General features: G+C 37.6%; 1 protein-coding gene across 3 annotated transcripts in view; it reads right to left on the bottom strand.

Moving 5' to 3' along the window:
- GABRB2 (gamma-aminobutyric acid type A receptor subunit beta2) overlaps positions 1-22,799 on the bottom strand; it is a 146,162-nt gene that overhangs the window by 14,411 nt on the left and 108,952 nt on the right. For all 3 annotated transcript variants that reach the window (XM_038149815.1, XM_038149816.1, XM_038149817.1), the window contains exons 8-10: positions 13,633-13,770; positions 12,314-12,466; positions 8,912-9,156 (exon numbers count right to left, since the gene is read on the bottom strand). In XM_038149815.1, the coding sequence (XP_038005743.1) occupies positions 8,912-9,156; positions 12,314-12,466; positions 13,633-13,770 (536 nt within the window). The remainder of the gene's footprint in view (positions 1-8,911; positions 9,157-12,313; positions 12,467-13,632; positions 13,771-22,799) is intronic.

Below are 22,799 nucleotides of genomic sequence, written 5' to 3'. Positions count from 1 at the left end.
TGTTGTAGTACAACCTATTATCATTGAAGAAGTATGAAAAATAGTATCTAAGGAGTAAAAAAGATATATTCACATATAGACATATATTTTCTCTACTACATATATCTGGGTTTAGGCAAAATTCTAGCAATCTACTTACCTAATGCTTTCCTAAGTTACAAGAAACTAACTCCTGGTGTCTATCTTTCTCCATATGCAGAATTCTGGGAAAGCAGTGGAACCCATAAGAATTTGTAACTAAGTGAATTTACCAAGAAACGTAGGTTTTCATAGGCCAGCTTGACTGTCTCACTAAATTTAACAGATGTGTAAGCAACACAAACCCTAAGATGCTTTAAAAAATAAAAAAGTAAGTATTCCATTTCTGTGTGTTTAAATGGATGCCTCTAAATGCCTCTAAATGGATGGAGTCTTTAGAATGTATTCTCATGGAAATAAAGAGACTGACAAACAGTGACTGTAACAACATTCTAATAATACTTTTACCACTTAGTGACATCCAAGTGTACATAATCCAGCAATCTCAGAATTCATGAGCACAAGTAGGTTACCTTCTCTGGCACATACTACTACTTGCAACTGCCACATCTTATGTTTTGGATAGAAATTTGCCAGCTCCTGGCTGCTGAAGTGAGCCTTGACAAACTCTTTAGAGCTGATATGTTTCAGGAAATCAATTCACCAAATTTCCCTAGCCAGACACACCTTCTGGACTGCAGCTACATACATTTCTTCTACTTCACTGTACATAATTTGTCTTTATTCGTGTCTTATTTCTTCACATCTTGATCTAATGACCTAAACTGTACTAAGGGATTCTTTTATGAACTAAAACTTGTGTTCTGCTCAGAGTTGCAGGCTGTAGATGCAGTACAAAAGCAAAGGGGAGAATGTGCTTTAAACAAGTGTACAGGCACTGGTCTTACATTAATTAAATATGGCATTCAAAGGAGTGCAACTGGGGGAAAAAAGCCTCACGCAGTTGACTTGACCTTTATTCAGATGTCATGCGGAATACCAGCACAGATCGTGGAAAATCACCTTCTGACTGCTTCTGCAAAGTGCTGTGAGCTAAAACGGGAACCTCCTCAAACTTCACTCCTATCCAAGCTCTGGTTTGATAAAACATGAAGAGGCTGGCCAGACACCCTGTGCATTGCTGACTGTTTCATATGCAAGTTGTTCCCTGAGAATGCATGGATGGAAATTGTGGAGAAAGGCTAAGCTTTTATAATCCATGCCTACTTCGTTACATGTCCTGCAATAAGCTGCTGTGGAAGGAATACCTTCTGATCCTGGATCAATAATCAGTCCTCATGCAGCTCTACCTGTACTGCAAACAAGAGGAAAATTCTCCTTGGAGAGAAAGAAAGGAGATAAATTCCTTCGCTGACATCTGTACAGTGGCAGCACTAGCTCCAGCAATACAGAGCAGTAAGGATTTCAGACCGAAATTTTAAGAGCTTCCTGTTGCCTTAGTGTTTGAATATCCTGTTCAGTTTATTAACCAAGTCTGTGCATATAACCAGTTTAAAAATCCTCTTTTTACCAAAAGCTTTTACATCTTGTAATTTTATATATGCTTACATGTTATTTCTGCTTACTCATGTTTTATACTAGAAGTACCTCTAGTCCATAAGCTATAAAGTGACATTCTATGAAATAGGTACTGACTGGTTTTAGGTACCTTTGCAATAGTTTCTTCTCCCTGAAGATGCATTATATGATTTCTTCAGACAGAAATGAACAAATATTGCTGTGAACTGAAAAGGCCAGTGGCAAGCCAGCAGTAAATCAGTGGGGAAATAAAGGCATTAGCCAAGCCTAATTGTTTTGGAGCATTGCTTTGGGGCAAGGTCTATTATCTCCGGCCTACAGCCCTGCTAATGCATCTTCACACCACAGCCTGAAAATTGAAGAGAGCGACCTTGTCTGTTTGCAGTGCACTGAAAGCCATCACAAGCTGCAAAAAGCCACAGGTACAGATCAGAGCATTCCCTTTGGCTCAGCTTAACACACTCCTCCATCTAATTCTCTTTTCTAGAGACATCTATGGATATGACAGATTAAAAAAAAATACAAGGCTCTTCCAGTTATTCTCTAGTAAAGTGGTGAAAAGAAGTTTGGAAGCTGCCATAGGAAATGTCAGGTAGGACACCAGCACCTGAACTGACTGTGCCATTTCCAAGTGTGCTGCTGTAACAGAGGGCATTTCTGGCACAATGGTCTAGAAAGTTCTCAGTCTCCCTGGTCCAAGAGCCCCCATACATTAGACAGTGAATCTGAAAGTGGGCATCTGGAGAAGGAGGATGCTGTGGGAGTCCCATTTTCTTGCTAGATTACAAACTGCCAGTCCATCCTTAGCCTACCAGTTGAGTAGTTGAAATAATTAGGTGCAATCACTTGTGAAACAGGTGATTACATGCTCTTATTTCTCTCAAAGCTCTGATAATGCAATGGAGTTCCCTTAGAGTGAAAGATCTGAGAAAAACTACTTAACTTGTCAGACTCCTTTCCTTAGTCAAAAAGCTGTAGGGAAAAAAATGGCAGCTGAGACAACTTGAAGGGGAAGAAAGTTCCCAAATGTTTCTGAGGGCAGGTTAAGTTTCTGTTTGTCATTGGCCTGCCATCTCACCTCTTGTAGCAGCCCCGTGCTAATCCAGATATAACAACAGTGGGCCAGGAGGGCAATGAATTGCAAAGATACCTCTATTTGTTTAAACCCTCTTACCTTCCTAAGCCCTTCATTAATTTCTTGAGAACACTTCTATTGTATTCAAATCTATTAAGATGTATTTAAACTCATTGTCATATTGACATTCCATGTTCCTGGTACCCAAATTTTGGATGGAAAAATGCCATTAGTCTGACAGCTTCCCTTGTTCATGATCTGCACTGCGAGCAGCAATGTGCTGTCCCTTTCAGGTGTGCTGACTTTCTATTACCTTATGTAATAGAAAGAGGTCTGAGTAAAGAATTACTCATTGTTTTAAAAATACACTCAGTATATTTAAAAAGGAACCTTATCTAAACATGCAGAGGTTAGCAATGTCACTTCACATTTATTTACAGAAAATGACTGAATAAATCTGCATAAACAGTTTTACAAAGCATTGCATAATACACTGACATTTCCCCCCTCTTTCCCAGAGGGAAATTGCTGTGTTACTGCTCACAATAACAGAGTATGATTGCAAAATTAAAGGTAGTTTTATTTATTTGACTTATGTCATCATGTACTTCAGGTATATTGCCTGTGCATTGGAGCATTCTCTGTGCTTTGAGCTAAGTTGGAAGCATGTAGACTTTAATCATTACTGCAACTGCATCCAATCTAAAACCACATTTAGTGATGTATTTACATGTATTTTACATTATGCAAAACATAACGCTGCTTCTGCGAAGTGGCAAATCAAATTATTTTAAAGAACATAGCTAAGAAATTCTATATAAGGAATGTTAATTTGCTAACTCTTATAAACATAGATGATTTAACTATAAAGAAAAAAATAATGAAATATTTTAGAAATATTTTAGAAAATAATGAAATAATTTAGAAATAACTTAAACCTGAGTGACATACAGGTAAGAATTAGAAGGACTAGAAATGGAAGAAAGGTGCACTGAATCATTATGTGGTAATGCCTCTGTAAGGTTTGATATCTGAGTTGAAAAAAGGAATTATCATATCCTGTTTGTAGCTAATGTCCTGGTGAGGCAACAATTGTGATGCTCAAGAAAAGACTGACCAGGACCCCCTTAAAGAGACAGATCTGAAGCTCTTCCTTTAATGAGAGTGTTCCTGTAGGAAGTGCTCCCAATACTCACAGCGAGGATCATCTCTGCTGCCTCTGGTGCTGTGGAAGAGGATGGCGCAGAGCTGCTTTTCCATGGGAATCACCTCTTGTCAAACATACAGGTGGCAAGAAGCACTTCTTTACAGAGGAAAAGAGTGAGTCTTTCATTTACCATGGTCTTTAAAGTGAGAGCCCTGGGTTTACCACTCTAGCAGAGGTTTTTCTGATCTATCCAGAGTAACAAATATAGATTTAATTGATATTGAAAAGCATTTTCACCCTATTTATGTCTCAAGAGTAGTCAATTAATGTACATAGTAGTTTGGATAAAATGAGTCAGATGAGCAACTGTAGAAAAAACAACAGTAGAATCCAATAGACAAATCAGCAGCTTATGCAGCTGGCTGACCGGAAATTTAGTAACACAGGAAAACATAGAAAATATAGAACTTGGCAGGTGATCAGACAGCAAATGTCTAGAAGATATATCAGACTCATCACAATGGTCAGCATCAGCAAGCCCATCTAAATCAGAGTTCCAAGAGGAAACATCCAAGGTAAAATTATTAGAAACAACAAATTAACAATAAATTTAAAAATTAACCAATAATAACTTGGCTCCTAGATTCTGGAAAAAATTTAAGGCGAATAAATCAGCTCTGAAAGAGCAGCAAGAAACTCATTATCTGAGCTCTCATAACAGAAATGAAACTTTAAAATGGCTGGGGGGTCTGCCTAAGAAACCATTTGCAGCTGTACCAGGCTCTACATTGGAATTGTGGTTAGGTGAATCATCTTCTTGGAGACAAAGCCAAACTTCACAGGGAGAAAAATCTAAAGAGTTTTATGAAAGTAGCTTGTTTCCCTCCCCTAGCCCCCTTCTTTCCCAAAAGGAAACAAGAAAAAAAAGTTACAATGAAAAGAAAAACAGGTTCATAGAGGCTTCTAGACCAAATCTTTCTAGATCATTTGTATGAGGAGATATGATTTTTGGATTTTAGTAAAGCCTTTGGTACATTATCTTAAAGTGGAAGGCATAACATGTCCCAAATGCATGGACAATTACTCGCAGGAAGACAGGTGCATGATATTGGGAAGTCAGAGGCTGGAATTTGGCCCTGTATTTTAATGCATCTTAATCATCTTGAAGAAGCACAGACAATATTAGCATGAGGATTCATGAAACGCAAAGAACTAAAAGCACACTGATGACCATCAACATTTTTAAATGCAAAAGCTCATAGAATAAAAAGACATATCAATGGCTTAGAGTATATATACCATACTTTATGATATGCTAGGTCCTCAAGCAGACATAGAACACTCCCAGTGTACCTATCCTTATGCACACTTGCAGTACTATGCCAATCAGAACAAAAGAAACTAAGAAACTTGAGACCACCAAGGCAAGAAAGGCATTTCAAGACATAAGATGAAAACTCGAAAAGAAAAGTGAGGAAATTATGTGATTGCTATCTCAAATAAATGAAGGATATCTAGAGTAAGAAGAAAGCCAGTGATTTACCTACAAGCAGCAATATGATTGTTTACAGAAAGAACAACTAGTCTTGACAAGGCAAAAGATGATGAGTTAGACTAAAGGAACAAACTGCTAAATGCAGCTTGAGAAGTTTCAAGAGTGAAATGATGATACTAATGGCCATTTTTATCTGAACGCACTGCAAAGAAAATCAACCAAGTCCTATATGATTTAATACATCTGTGGCAATGTATCTGCTGGTAACTGAGTCTGAATCTGCCTTTAGTTTTATGTTTTTTAAATTTCTACATGATTTTATTACTCAGGTTTCAGTGTCCAAGAAGCAAATCAAGATAGAGGCCCAATTCCTTCTCTACCTTTCCATTACCCCAAACAGGATCAACAATCTTTGAAAATGGAGTAGATCTCCTGTGACGATTCAGACTAGACATACGAAAGAACTTTTTTAAAATGAGAGTGATGAAACAGTGGGAGGGGTTGCCCAGAGAGGCGGTGGGTGCCCCATCCCTGGAAACAGGGATCCAAGGTCACATTGGATGATGCCCTGAGCAACCTGATCTAGCTGAAGATGGGCCTGCTCATTAAAATGAGGTTGAAGTAGGTGACCTTTAAAGGTCCCTTCTGACTCAAACTATTCCATGATTTAAAGAAAAAAAAGACAGAAGAAACCCCAAACAACCAGATTTTGCATATGATAAGAATATGATGTGAAATTTAAAGAAAGATTTGGCCACAGTTTCATCTGGAATAGCCCTGGAGAAGCTCTGCAGCCAGCCTGATGGAGTTCACTCAAATGGAAAAAACAGGACACCTGAGTCACCAAATCTCCAAGAGATTGCATTGATTTCAGCAGATACCACCGCCATGGAAAAAAAAACTTCCCTAATATCTTCTCAATAACACCAAGCAAAAATAGAGAGATTTCCAGTGCCTGTGTCCACGCTGGATCTATCCATGGAAGAGAATTCAACAGCATAAAGGGAGCATGAATTAACTTCTCCTTTGATTTTGCAAGCAGAGTTGTGGATGAGAGGACTGGTCATCACTTCTCTTCTCACCACCTTCTGTTGATTGAAAGTTTTATGAGATTGTTACTAAATAAGAGTGTTGGAATTGCAAGAAAACCGTTACAGATTTGCTGGTCTATAAAGTGTAAGCAAAGATACTGTGCTACAAACAGCAGTTCCAACAACTATTTATCCACCTCTTTTACAGTGTCAATGCAACAGAAATTTTGTGTAGAAGTTTTCATCCTTATATTTTGAGGTTTATTCCTCATGGCATCAATCTTCTCTTGCATAGTATCTGATTCCTACGAATTCATAATATTGCACATAGTGATTCAACAGGAATCTTGTAATATCACAAAAGAACACTCATACCTTGTAAAATCAGTCCTTCACTGTTGGAACCTATTAAAGGTGGAGTGTTTCTAAAATATGTTGATTTTTATGAAAAACTGTTTCTGAAAAAATTTCAGCAGTTCAGACCCCTTTTTGATTCTTATAAGTGAAAATAATTACATAATATTTGTCTCCTTTTAATAGATAAAATATTCAGGTCTATTAAATATTAATGTGTTTTCTCGCTGCTGGTCAAACAACAAGAACAGCTGTCAGCTCCTTTCCTTCTCCCTAGAGCAGTCTGTGCAGTAGGACAAGTTCTCTGATCCTCTCCTATTTGATTCCCTGTCTATTGCTTGGAGGACTGCAAACCTGATTAGCAGATCAGAGTGGATCTGGATACCAGAGCAGAACTGCCATAGACTGTTAACCATGCTGGCCTAGAACATTAACTGAAAGGCTCACAATGAAAAATATACAAATCATGTAAAATTGTTCCTTGTGTTCCACAGTATACCATGTGTCAATCCTGTAAGCTGGTAAAGTTCTGCAACAGTTATTGAAATTAATTCACTCCACCCAGGGAATTGGATTAGCACACCAGTTAGTGCTTTCAAATTCTGCTTCATGATCAGCAATTTGCCACTGGGCTTTGGCTATTCTGTTACACAGCTGAAAGGTCTATTGTATGAACAAGAATGTTGAAAACGTCACAAGTGAAGCAAAGTGTACAAAAATATACCTCAGCTATTGGCGGCACTCTGACATTTCTGGATCTTAAATTTCCATTGATGTTGGAGGAAAGACTTCAGGTAAATGCAAGTCTAGTCTTGCAAAATAACTTACAGGGTAGTATATAGCACTTTTAAAGTGAAATTTAATTTAAAAAAAGAAAACCCAAAACCCTAACAGTTTAAATAAAAACTCACAGATTTTTTTTAATTGCTGAAAAATCACCAATAGAGATAAAAACATGTTACAGAGTCTTCATGAACTTTATAATGCCAAAAGATGATATATGATAACATAACATCAAAATGAAACTCATCATTATAAGTATGCCTTCATTCATTAAAATATGTTTCTCTCCAATCGAAAAAAAAAATAATGGATGAGCTATGAACCATGGTGATATAACTCTCCTTCTTAAAAAACTATAATCTATAAAACTATTTTGTGCTATCAATATGTGGTGGATTTTTGGAATAAAAAGTTCTTCTGTCTGCAGACCCACTATCTGTGCAGAAGTCCTGAACAAACATTAGAAATTTCACTATTAGAGCTGTATGAAACTTAAGTTTCCAATTGACAAATAATCCCTTGTTTTTTTTTTCTAAAACAGATTTCTTTTTTTTTAGATTCTGACTTTGATTTTTTTTCTCCTTGGATGGTCATGATGAATTACAACTCTAAGAGCTTCCCCTGCCAAAAGAAATCCCACAACCCTCTCACCCCCCTCAAAAAACCCCCAAACCCCCAAAGATAATTCAACCTTATTTAACTTCCCAATTTTGCATGTGTGTGAAAGTTTATACATTTTAGACTGAGAACATTTTTGCATTCAGCAGAGATTTGCCACTGTGTGAAATTCATCCCAAAATGGTCAAAGTGATAAATTACAAGTGCTTTATGATAAGTGCCCCATTTTCATTAAGCATAATGGATACTTTTCCCAGAAGTGTGTATCTTGGCAAATACCTTTTCTGTCTCAATTCTCCATCCCTAGGGGGCCACTTTAAATTCAAAATTAAGTACACAGCACATTGATAGTTTATTTCTGAGAAGCTCCTCATTTAGTCAATAGTATCCTGGCCCATTAGACATTGAAAATATGCAAACTTCTCAAACTTTAAACACTTCTGTGGCAAGTATTTCTTATCCAGCTCATCTGAAAGATTTATGAAAGCAGGTTAAATTTAGATTTTAGTTCCAATGTTCCATACAGCTCTTACTAGAATGAACAGCCATCATTTTGGATTTATTCCTTTGGAAACAGGTTGTACATATTCAAGTCTACATTCTGACTAAGAAAACATCTCTCAGTAAAACTTCACTGACTGCATGCTTTAGAAACAAGTCATTCAGTTTTCCAGGCTGGAGGGCAGCATTCAGTGCTGAGGTGGCTAAGTACATTGCTCTGCAGAACTAAGACATCATAATTCCTCTCCACTCATTTTCTACAAGAAATTACATTTTAAAGCACTGCCTGACAGAAGTGAGAGCCTGTCTTCTTGGGAAAATGCTAAAAATTTATCCCCATTACAGTTTACCTTATTGACATCCATTCTTAACTTCTCATTGTTGGCACTGGCAGCTTTTTCTGCTGCTTTCTTTTGACGCTGAGGTCCCCTGCCAAAGAAGATGTAGTTGACCAATGCATACTCCAGCAGAGCCATGAAAACGAAGACAAAACATCCCATAAGGTACATATCAATGGCTTTCACATATGGAATTTTGGGAAGAGTCTCTCGAAGATGGGTGTTAATTGTTGTCATTGTGAGCACGGTTGTGATTCCTGGAAAATAGAATTGAGAAGTCTAGTGATTGAAAAAATTTAAATTTATTTTCTATAATAATAATTTATACTATTCAAATGCTGCAGTAGAAAAATACTTTTTTGTCCCCTGGTGGACAAAAGATATCTCTAACCTTTGTCCATATTAACAGAATCCTAGAAAGGTTTGGGTTGGAAGGGCTCTTCAAAACCATCTAGTACCAGGGCAGGGAACCTTCCACTAGACCAGGTTGCTCATAACCCCATCCACTCTGGCCTTGAATGTTTCCAGGGACAGGGATGCCCCAACTCCAGGCAACATAATCCACTGTCTCACTACACTCACAGAAAAGAATTTCTTTCCAAGATCTAATCTAAATCCTCAGTCCTCAGCTGCCAGTTTAAAGGCACTTCCCTTTGTCCCAAGTCCCTCTCCAGCTCTCTCTGAGCACTTTTTAGGCAAGCAAAAGTGCTTTAAGGTCTCCCTGGAGCCTTCTCTGCTCCAGGCTGAACAATTCCCACTCCCTGTCTTCACAGAGAGCGGTGCTCCAGTCACCCAATTATCTTTGTGACATTTCTTAAGGCCCCTCTGGATGGCATTTCTTCCCTCCAGCATGTGGACAGCACCACACAATTCAGGAACTTGCCAAGGATACCCTCAATCCCATTGTCCACGCTGCTGACCAACATGTTAAGCAGCACAATCCCAACACAGATCCCTGAGGACACTTTTCACTGGTCTTCACTTGGACATCAAACTGTTGAGTGCAACTATTTAAGTGCAACCATCCAGACAATTCCTTATCCACTGAGTGGTCCTTCCAAAAAATCCATGACTCTTCAGTTTAGAAATTAGGGTCTCATACATAACAGTGTCAGACGCTTTGCACAAGTCCAGGTAGATAACATCAGTTGCTCTTCCCTCATCCCACCAGTGCTGGGACCCTGCTGCAGATGGCCACAGACTGTGTCAGGCACAACTTGCCCTTGTTGAAGCCAGGTTGGCTGTCATCCATCACCTCCTTGGTTTCCACGTGCCTTAGAATACCTTCCAGCAGGATCTGCTCTATGACCACGACAGCCATCAACATAAGACTGACAGTTCTGTAGATCCCCAAGTCTTCTTTTTTCCCCCTCTTAAAAAGTGGGCTTTGCTTCCACTTTTCCAGTCAGTGAAACTTCACCAGACTGCCATGGCTTCTCAATATGATGGATAGAGTTTTAGCCAATTCATTTTCCAGTTCCCTCAGGCCCTGTGGATGCGTCCCATCAGGCCCCACAGACTTTGTGCTTAGGACCCCCATGTTCCTTAGATGGTCTCCACCAAGATCCCTTAGGCAGGTGGTTCTTCTTTCACCCAGTTCCAGCCTTTGGGTAATGTGTCTGGAGCACATGTCCATGAGAGCAAGGCATTAAAAAGGAGTTCAATATCTCAGTCTTCTCCAGATCCTGGCCATCCAGGCCTCCTGTTTCCTTTTAGAGAGGACTCCCATATTCCCTCATCATCTTTTAGCACTGAGGTACCTATATAGAAGCTTTTCTTGTGGCCTGTGATGTCCCTGGACAGATTTAGCTCTGTCTTAGGGCTTTAGCTTACCTAACCTGAACCCTGGCTGCTCAGATTTTTTTTGTGTGTTTCTCACAGGCTACCTGACCTTGCAACCACCCTCTGTAGGTTTCCTTTTTGTGTTTGAATTTTTTCAGGAACATCTTATTCAGTCCTTATCTTGGACTTGGATTTTTGCATGGCATCAAAAACATTACACCTGTAATAAATTGAGCTCAGTCAAGCAAACAGTAGTTGGATTCTATAAGTATATTTTTAACCAGATAAACTGCAACCTTCTGTAATGAATCTCAGTTGAAAATTACAGGCTACAGTCACTTTCCTCCAGCATTTTCAGTCTGAAATTCTTAAGGCAAAATGTGGCACAGAAAGGTCTGGTAAAACTCAGATTTATTCTATAACATTAAAATGTCAAATTTTCAATGGCATCTTTTATGGAATTTTACTTATTTTAGCTATACAAGAGCTGTGCTGGCGGGAATCAGTCTGATTTTGACAAAATTTGGCAACAGATATACTTATTTTTGGAACATGCTCCTTATGATGAGGGGCACAGAATAAACAGATACACACAGGACTAGTGATGAGATATACAAATATTCTAGAGATTAATTAGGGAAACAGTTTTGCTTTTGGAACATAAAGTAACAGCAAGGAAAAAAATAATCAGACTCTTATAATAATTTAGTTTGGAAAAGACTTCTAAGTTCATTGAAGGCAACTTTTAACTGAGCACTGCCACATCCACCACTAAGCCATGTCCCCAGGCACCAAAGCTTCAAATCTTTTAAATCCCTTCATGGATGGTAACTCCACCACTTCCCAGAACAGCCTCTGCCAATGCTAGAAACCTTTTTGGTGAAGAAATTTCTCCTAGGATCTAATCTAAACCTCCCCTGGGATAACTCGAGGCCATTCCCTCTTGTTCTTTCACTTGGCAGAAGAGGCCAACCCCCAGCTGGCTGCACCCTCCTCCCAGGGAGTTTTAGGGGGCAAGAAGGCTCCCCATGAGCCTCCTTTGCTCCAGGCTGAGCTCCCCGGGCTCCCTCAGCTGCTCCTCATCAGTCCTGTGCTCCAGACCCTTCCCCAGCTCTGCTGCCCTTCTCTGGACACATCCCAGCCCCTCAATGTCTGCCTTGAAGTGAGGAGCCAGGAACTGGATTTGAGGCACAGCCTCCTCCCTCAATGCAAGCACAAGTGAGCTATGCAAACCTAGTAAAACCTTAATTCCTGAAAGGAAAAGCAATTTATAATCCATAACACAATGCTGAACGTGTGTTCCAGACTGCCATGGGCAAAAGCAAACGAAGTGCATTCTTTTTTGGAGAAAAACAAGCAGCAAAAGAACAACAGAATATGTTGAGACAATTAGGCTAATTTTGATTACAATGATTATAAAGTTAGCTGATTCAGACATGAAATCATTTTAATTTTTATTTAAATTCTGATGCTTTAAATGCTGATTCAAATAATACAAAGCTTAACAAGCCAGACATAAAAAGGTCTAACACATATATTTTTTATTTTCAAATCATGCACTATCCACTCAGCCAGAAGATAGAAAAACCATTCAGCTAATGCACACTGCATGAGATGTGTAAAAATGCCTACCTAAAGCAACTCTTGCAGCTGAAGCATCATAATTAATCCAGAAGGAAACCCAGGACAGGATAGTGATCAGAATAGAAGGCATGTAGGTCTGCAGAATGAAGTAACCAATGTTTCTCTTAAGTTTAAAGCTGAGAGACAGCCTTGGGTAGGCACCTAAAAGAGAATATTTGGTATGGCCATAATTTGTTTGCATAATGCCTGAAAACATTTTTCTTTTCTGTCATTTTTCATTTATTTTTTCATTCAACACACTCAGAGCTGAAAGATCCAGGATATTCAGCTGCAGGATTTCTAGCAAGAATTGGGATTAAATAATCTTCTGTGCTAAGGGTACAAAGATGCTCTAGTTGCTTATCTGCTGGTAATCATAACATTCAACAATCAATAGCCAAAATACACATCAGAGCAGCAAGGCACAGAAATTCCTCTTCCCTGACAAGCTGTCACATGCCAGCTTCAGTGTGACCCTGATCCTAAACTTCTCTCCAAGAAACGCAACACTCCTCTTTTGTCACTGCACACCGCAAATGTTATTGTGTATGAAACATTTGTAAATATGAGTGCCTAGAAATCGTTCTTCAAGTCCCATTTCTGCTTGACTTTGAAGAATTTGGGAGGTAAAATCCTTCAATAGTCCCTCCAAAGATGATTTCTACCCATATCTGGGCAGCGAGTTTTGAAGATTTTTTTTTAAACACACCTAATGGGTTTTCTCAAGTAGGTAGAAAACACCTCCTAGTAACAGCCCAATCCAACTCTTGCCCCTCTTGAACAATTTATTGTCATTGAAATATGTTAGGGCTTTTAAAATTATTATTATTTTTCTTTCATGGAATGCAATCTGATTTTCTGCTCCTTTTCAGCCTTCAGAAAGTCATACACTTGCTAGGATAGACTAAGTTGGAAATCCTGGAACAAGCATTTTCAAGATTTCATGTTGAAGACAAAGTAACTAGTCTAATACATCCCCAACTTGGCAAAAGGAACACCTAAACTTATGGAGAAAAAGGTTCCTAAATTTCCTACATGTTGGGTTGGGTTTATGGCACAGAGGTGTATGAGTGGCTTAACCAGTTTTCATAGGTAAACAGAAAATGTAGCTCATTTGATGAGCCTTAACATGACAGATTACATACGTTCATGAATGGTGCCCTTATAGACTATGGAAGCTGTAATAAAAACCTCTGCTTCCCAAATTCACAGTTGCTGCTCTATTTTATTCCTGTTTCTAAAGGTTTTGCTCCTCAACAGCACACTAGTAATGAATCCAGTTTTAAAAGTCTTTAAAAGAATTCCCCTTTTAGTTCCCCTCCACAAACCTGTAGAGAAAACAACATTCTTGGTGATAAGCTTGTAGTCCACAATGGAGAACTGTGGCAGCTCAATCTTTGTCACTCCTGTGACTGCATTATCACCCCCACGCCAGTAAAATTCAATGTCATCTGTTGTATAGCCATCTATAAAGACAGGAATAAACAAGTGAGATACACATCTCTTCTGACATCATGGGGAACAGTTAATTTACTCAAAACATATAAAATAGATTTCTGTATTTCTAAAATAAAACCATTTATAAACATACAGACACAGGTTGTTCCAAATATAACTTCAAAAGGCAATCCTAGGTGCATTTTAATATTTGTCAGCTTTGTATTTTTTTAAAGATATATTACATGAATGTATTAACAAAACAGACCTTTAAAACCAAATTAAGACTACACACATCCCATCACTAGATAACAACTGTACATCAGCTTAGGGTAACATCTGATCCCAAGGCTGGATAAAACAGCATGAGTTGGCTGTAATGTCGGCCCCTGAACTGGAACATCAGCACTGGCAGTTTTTAGTTGTCAAAAACAGCATAGTTCTTTTTCTAAAATGGCTTGAATGCTGTAAAAGACAGCCACATTGTAGGGGGCCTCATAGGAAGCAACTACAGCAGATGCAACACCCATCAGTGGCAAAAAAAACACCCACAAGAAATCAACCAAAGAAAAATAAAATTCCCACCACCCAACAAAACACCCCAGAACACAGCAAATTGTTCCCACAGTGATGAAACATAGCCATGAGAAAGGAATCTGGGCTCCCAAATGGCACCTGAGCCAAGCTCCAGAGCTGGTTTACAGAACTGATCATGAGACATCAGAAATAAATCTATTGCAAAACCAGGAACACAATATTCATTAATGTTTCATTATGCATTAATATAAATATTTTTGTCATTGAAACTAAAACACAGAATAATGACCATGACTTCTTTGCAAATTGAGATAATAAATATATAAAACACCTTGATTTTAAGTCGTCATCCACATACTGAGGACAAAATTGCACACTAAATACCATATTAGAGTGCTCAAATACCATTGAATTTCAAGGAATAATGCATACAATCTGTAAAATTGCTCCTGTGCATCATTAATTTTGATAATCCAAGTAGAATCCAGGTGTTCAGCATTAGCAGAAGGCAGGCAAGTTTGAAGACATGAACCAAATAACCTGTAAAAACACTGAAACAACTATAAAAATCTATCTAATACACACAGTTTTTAAAGTATTTTGGTAGATACGTTCCTACAGTATGTTGATAGCAATTCCAGAGTTTTGTATAAGTGACTCTTTTACTTTCCTGGCCACAAGTCTGTCTTCAGAAAAGAGGCAGACAGCTTACTTATGTTTCCCTGCCTAGCAAGTTCATATTTGTCAAGTCTTTCTCTAGGCTTTCAGAGAGAGAAATAAAATAAAATCTAAAATAAAATAAAGTCTAAAATAAAATAAAGATGAATAATTACACTGGCTGATATTGAGATGTAAAAGCAACCTACTGCACTTCATGTTATGAAAAATATAGAAGAACACCCTTAGAGAGTTTAGGAAGGTTGATATTACTTTTTTTGGGAGTATCTTTGTTATATTGTCAAGTTTTGCTGATATTCTGACATCAACCCTGCCCTCCAATGGCAAGTTCCAGATTCTAATACCATTTATTGAACTTGGATTAATCAAGGTAACATATTTAACTCCGAGGTAACTCAACTGTTAAACTTCACAGCTAATTAATCAGTATTATATTTGTATTTTATTTCTGAAAAAAAAAAGCCAAAATAAGTTTCTGCAGGGAAACTCTCTCACTTTTCTATGTGAGAGAAAAAAAAAAGCCCAAAAGGCTGTTATAAAAAAGCCCAAAGGGCTTTTAATTTGTTTGTATTTTTTAGAGTATCTGTTAGAAGAATTTTTTGCCGAACGACCTATGAACAGTTTAGCCTTGAACTGTCTAATCACAGCAGGGTTCACACAAGAGACCCCCAGGATTTACATTCCAGCTGATTGCCAAATGCTTCAGCTTTACCCTCTACCAGGAATTCGTGCTTCAGCTTCTCCCTGGATTCTCACAGCCGTAACACAAAGCAAACATTGACAACTTCTTAGGACAGAGGAATCCTTGGAAACTCCCACGCCAAAGTTCAAACTGAAGATTCCAAACTCTGCAGCTCTGGGTGGCTTTGGGGAGAGCTGAGCAGAATTCCCTGCTGCTGAAGGGTCTTACACTGGACAAATGATAACCTGAGACCCAGAATGACAGGACTTATCAATAAGAAGAATTCCAGGAAGTCTCTTTAAGCTTTCATTAAAATACTTTTCTTTCCAGAAAGGATGAAATATCCCATTCATTTCAGAGCCTGGAGAAGGAGAACAAATAATATTACAGTCATCTGCACATGAATGCTCTTGTGCACTGCTAAAGTACCCAAAGATAATTGGATATAAGTCTAATATCTGCAAAACATCTGCCAAAAGAGAGAATGGGCCTGTTCATGTCTCTAGTGGATGTTTTACAGTAAAGTCCAATTATCTGTGTCTATAATAAACTCCTTCTGCAGGTATCTGGGACTCAAAACAACTCTACTTACAAGTTAAAATTATTTAAAGACCAACCAATTTAAAGTAGTAATAAATAGTCTAGAAAAAAACAATCTGTAGCTCTTGACAAGAAAAATCAAGAATTAATAGAGTCCGTTCAATATTTCTAAATTATCAAACACCACATGTTGGTAAAGCAGAAAGGAATGCATACTAAACCCAAAAATGTTCCAAGCAATCTTTGCAAGAATATGAGTTTAGCACAGAACACTATTTGATTTAGACTGTAAACAACTGTTGGTTTACTATATATTAAATTGTATGTAGCTCTGCTGCCAGCAGAGAGCATCTGATTGATTGCTTTTCCCTCAGTCATTTATATATCATCATCAGCACGATTTACTTCACGTTCAGAAAGTTCAATTTCTCATTTCTGTCATGCATCACACACTGGCAGTCACCCAAATCAATACATTGTCCTGGTAATATGGCACCAATCCTGAGAGAAGCAAAACATTCTTGACTCCCATTAACAGAGACAGGGAGTTTATCATCCTGTATGCATCGAGGGATGACAGATGACGAAGCACTGTAGAGGAAAAACAAACAACTAATAGAACATAAAATAAAACCCCCTTCACGTAGAAACTATAAAAGCACCAATTTTTTTCCCAGCCTATTCAAGACAAGTCAAAAATAGGAAATTCTTCTAATACAAACAACCTAAAATGAAAGCTGTAACATTACTGACTGAAAACAAAAACATTTAGACACAAGACAATTATCAGAAACACCATACAATGGAAGAAGTAGATTTTTCTGAAAAACTCTGGATTTATCAGGATTCACTGCCTCACAATGCTGCAGTTTACATATGACAGGCAGGAGATATTTTCTACACATCTACAGTGTGCACTGTGTAGGAATTCAAGGGCTCCACATTACTGAGCACCTGGAGACAGGAGATAAGGCAGATGTTGATCTTTTTTGGGGTTAGGGAAAGAGAAATGACATAAACAGGCAAAACTGTGAAAATGTGCCTAAAACAAAGGGAGGATTCTGAGGCCATGCCCTAACCTCTCTCTGTTCTGAACCATCAGCAATTTGTGTAAGCTTGGGCAGTACATGCACACAACCTGCATCACCTCTGAGCTAAGGAGAACCACCTCAGCACTGACCAGGAGACAAAAACATCTGCTGGCAACTGTCTGAATGCCACCTCCAGCTGCTAAAGCTTATCCAAAGAACTGCTCCTCTAGTTACAACCTGAATCTGTGATTCTGAGCGTTGAGAGCATGCAATTATGATGAAGCACTGCTCAGCTACTTCAAAATTTTTGCTGAGCAGGTCTGGAGATTTGGTGAAAGCTGGGAGCACAGCCCCCCCTTTGATCACCTGAGGTATTTGTCTTTTGCTCACCAATAAAAAACTTATAAGAACTCAGTTTACAGCAGGTTATGGACTTCTATTTACAAGATGGACAGCCTATACCTAGTGGAGAATAACAGAGTTGCATCATACATGTGGCATCTTCGGGGAAAAAAATTCAAATGTACATTACTATATACAAAACCCCATGGCTTCATAGGTAGGGAATGAGTAACAAGCTACCTAATCTCTCCTGCTGCTACCAAATGGATTTTCTTTGCCTAGCCACTCACAGTATGGTAGCTTCCCAAAATAAAATGGAGAGAACTCATACATGATACACCTATACCCAAAAGAATGTTTTGATTACAACTATATAAAATATTGTTAGCTAGCAATCATAATACATTAATTTATATAAACGTAGGTCATAGGCTTTTAGAGTAATTGAAGAACTTGACATCCACATGCCTTGTAAAATGAGATGAACACTGTAAAGAAATATTAAGTGATTAATCCTGTTTGTAAAATAGACTAGAATAGAATACCTTTAGTAGCGATACCTATGCATTTCATTTATTTTTAAACATACAACCACTACTCTCTCCTTTTTCAAGATTTTCCTCAGCAGCTTTGCATTATAAAATCCTAAGTAACATGCAAAGCATACTTTGAAATTCGGAAACCTTTCAGATCTCTCAAACTTGTTTCACTGCATCACTTCAGCCTTCACTTATTCAATTCACTCATTCATTCAAAATCATAGCCAGAAAGAGAAAGTTAGAAGTGTTTATTTGAATTTGCAGAGATGTTTAAAGCTGAGGAGAACATAAGACATGAGGTGCTGAAACCAGTGGGGTGATACAAGGGTGAGTAGGAAAACCAGAGTTTGTGTGCCAGAGCAATTGGAAAAAAGCACATCACACTTGTTTCTTTCTCCTCTTTCTCATCCCCTCTAAATTCTGTCTTTCTGCATAAAACATTAAAATTCTTCTTACATTCCACTTCAAAGGCTTTTTCCCCTAAGGCTCTGAGGATTTGGATACAAAGAAGACGTACAATTTTCTGACTGCAGTGAAATTCAATTGATTTTTAGATTAAATTGGTAACATTTTCAAAAAATCATCTTCAACTTGTACAAATGGCTCTTTACTGGGGACAGTAGGGTAGGTCAAAGAAAGAGACAGAAATGTACGCTGTAATTACTACATACAGTTATTCAAAAAAAGAAAATGTCTTTTGATGAACAAGTGAAATGATAAAACTGATTCCAGGCCTTAGAGTGGGATTTTCATTATATTAGCAGAGTCAAGTTTAATTTTTATGTAGGTATTTCAAGGTGATTCTTACAGGAAGCCTGCTAACTTACAGAATAGGTATCCTGGTGGAACTCCTTAATTTTTATTTTTTTCCCTAATGATTTCACTGAAAATCATCCATACTTTGGAGCACCTCCTGCAAAATGCTTTCATAAATATATTTTCACTGCTAAAATATTTCTAGGAAAGGAAAGAGAGATCAGAATCAGATAGGGAGAACTGTATCCATGCAATAATATTCAAAAACCTTTTATGTCCCGGAACACAGCAATTTCTCTCAATCTTTTTGCTTCTGTAAGTTCAGTTACTCCCACCAGTATGAATGATCTAAAAAGTTGCTGGGTTCAACACTGCGGAGATCCTGCAAGCCTAGGGGCTCCTCACCCAGCAGACAAGAGCATGGGGAGCAGAAGTGCCTGGTGGCAGGAAGGTCCTGGTGGCTGAGTGGCACAGAGAGGGTGCCCCAGCATCAGAGCCAAGCTCCTTCTGGGGCTCCACGGAGAGCTGGGCACTCTCGGGTAGGTTGGAGCTCAGATCTTTCCCACTTCCTGCACAACAAGGACGCTCTTCATCTTTTTCCTTCTGATTTCCATCATCCCTTTGTCCTGCAGACCAAGTGCCATGTTTATGCATTAAATATATCCCAGAACACTATAAAGTACAGCACATCTGGCTCAGTTTTATTTATTTAAATGGCTAAAATCCAGGGATTTCCATCACTGTGGAAATTACATATCTGATTTCTGTAGGCAAACAAACAGCTTAAGATGGTGTTTTATACAGCACACAGAAACATCCTATCCCCCCTTTCTGCCACAGTTTGTATTCCCTAACCCACTTCATTTAGCAGATGACCTTTTCTGAGGATAAGGTTGACAGCACTATGTCAGCACATTGATTAAGTCTGGATCATCTTGAAGGTTATTTCAGTGTAGCATGGGTGACATTAAGCACATATGTGAGGAAAACATGGGTGGCAACAGTTGTCAATATAAAGTTAGAGCTAAACATATTTCTCACATTCACTACTACTAAAATTATGAAGAAAAAAAACCCTTAATCTTTAAATTTAAAAAAAAACAGATTAGTATACTTTAGACTTTTGCAGTCAAGTTTATTATTTCCTTATTACACATACCACAGAGAAAAAGGACTTCTGGAACAAACAAGTAACTACTAAGACACAACAAATCTGTCCTAGACATAAAAGATGGTGGGAAGCTTAGTTTCATTTGCAATTAAAAGTAGACTATGGTAGAAAACTCTGAAACTCAATATTAAGAAACCAAATATAATGAACTGTTTCCTTAAATCTCAGTTTTATTGTCAGCAACACAGAAAAACCAAGAAATTTACTTTCACTTCTCGCAATGTTAGAGCTTCAAAGATGCAGTAGGAAATTGCAATATGCAACCATGAAGATCATACCAATCATTGCTGAGGAAAGCAACATTTAGGCAGAAATAAATTTCTATTGAAAAGTGAACTGATGTAAATAGGATAAAAATGAATACATGAATACTTAAGTGATCTATTTCAATGCCATTAAATCACAAAATGAACAGAACTCAAGTGAAAATAACCATTGAGAAAAGACAAGTGCAATCAGGTATAAGCAGGCAATAGGCTCTTTTTTTTTCCCCCAGAACGATCAACAAAGTGAAAATATAAATTATTTCCTATGTTTAAAGAAATAGTAATTATTTCCTATGTTTAAAGATGGAAGATCTTACTACATAATTCATAGCTATTTTCTTCCACATATAAATCAATGAAAAAAAGTCAAAGTTAAATAATTTTTTTTTTAAATTACCTTCAACATCACACAGGCATCAGAAATTGCTTACAGGAAAAAAATGTCGTTTACCCTCCTTCAAAAGATTTAATCTCAATCCGAGACAGAACACAAGTCCTAGAAAGGCAAACATGGAAGAGGGAACTTGGAATGCCCAGAGACTACTCAAGGTCTGCTTGAACCTCCTGCCACACCCAAACCCTCCAGTTTAAAGAGCATGGTAGTGAAGTGCACATTCTTTAATGAACATGGCTAAAAATGTTCAACTGAACAATTCAGTAAATGAATGATGCCTCTCATATATTATCTGGATCATTTTAAAAATTCCATAAATTTGCATAGGCAATCTCATCAACTCCAAAATCAGATATGAAAACTCTTTTGTGTTTTTAAATGAGGGTTATGTATAAGTAATGATTCAAATAGGAAGGACTGTGTTCTTTTGGCATCATATTAAATAGCCAACATGGGTGCAGAGGGAACAATTTTTAGTATTTTAATGCATATATATATATATATATATATATATATATATATATATATATATACACACACACACACACAGACACACTGAATTTTTCAACCGTATTCTGAAAAGACTTTTTTTAAGATTTTGAAGATTGATGGAAATGTCTGAACCCTCAACTCTCTGTGTAAAACTAAACACTGTTTCTGCTCTTTGAATATAATTATTAGCAACTGTCTTCTACTTTTGAAAGGCCATATTTCAGGAACAGAACTTTTATAGTAAAATGTACATCCATAGTGAGTGGGTGTAAATGACAAATTATTTTCTCCTCTCTCCTTTCAGTAAGGACAAGGATCATGTTGGGAAACCAGATACTTATATTTGCACCCTACCATGAATTTCATCACTGCAGCCTGTATTTCATGGATTTGAGCTGATTCCCATACTTTTATCTCATTTGGCTACATTAATTAATTTATGCATAGGAAAATTGCTGTCCAAAGCAATTATACGTAATCTGGAAATTATGAAGGCCATTGAATATTGTTCTCTCTTAGACAAACAAATTGCACAATTTGCTTATTGCAGAGAAGACTTAATAAAAAGACTGTGTGCTGTTTGCTCTCTTATCTGATTTAAGAATTGGTTTTTTGAATCTGGAAATAGAAATGAGGGGTATATCCAAACAAATGAATCAGCAAAGCATCATCTCCACAAGCTCAATTTTTAATACCTTAGATATGTAAGACCAAATGTTCTAAGTTTCCTGCAACCCACTACCAGCCTACATTTTGAATGCTGATGTACATTAAAAAAGAGAGGAAAAATGAACAACATCTGGCAACCTTAACCTTATTTATAAAATTGCATTAATACTCCACTCTGCTTAATTATTCCATAGCTGTATTAAAAATACAAGGCCACAAGGAGAAAAATGCAATTTGTAGAAGAAAGCCCTTCTGTTTGTGGCTGTGCCATTTTTTTCAATTTAGAAAAACATTTATTCATTATGGTATGCTAGCTTGCAATGAAGTGTGAGGTTATATTCTGAAATACTATTCCATCTTTGCCTGAAGGACATCACACAATCTAAACCACTCCTACTTTTAGGTACAAGTCTGGTTATGAAGGTTTAGGAACATTGGTCTCATAGACTGTCCAGCAGGAACATGCTAAAACCTGTTATTGCCAAGAGGGAAATGTTCATTAGAAAGTAAAAACCCCCACGAATTTTTACACATGTAGAATAATGGTTGGGTTTGGACACTTAACTGAACCTGCAGAAATTAATTTTCATTTAGTAATGAGCTATAATTAATGCTCCTTCTAAAGTCATCCACATGTATAGATTTGGGAACTTTTTCTTTCCTATCTGGACAAGTCTTCTGTCATCTACAAGTCTTTCAAGGATAATTACATCTACCTTTGATGTGGAGAACTATTTATACAGTACCATGTGAATGAAGTTTATAGGAACTTTAATTATAGACCATGATATTGTTAGAACTACATCATTATTTTCTAAAAATTGCAATAGTCCTGTAACATTTCTGTGTCCTTCACGCAGCTTGGTTGGTATCAGAAACCACATTGCTGCATCCTCAAAAGATTTTAGTGGGAGCTGTGTGCCTCAAGGCTCAGAGGACTTTCCTGCAGGAAACTCTGTTG

Source organism: Motacilla alba, chromosome 13 (assembly GCF_015832195.1).
Source record: "Motacilla alba alba isolate MOTALB_02 chromosome 13, Motacilla_alba_V1.0_pri, whole genome shotgun sequence".
NCBI lineage: Eukaryota > Metazoa > Chordata > Aves > Passeriformes > Motacillidae > Motacilla > Motacilla alba.
The sequence above is the reverse complement of the archived record's forward strand: the minus strand, read 5'-3'. Positions and strand labels throughout refer to the sequence as shown.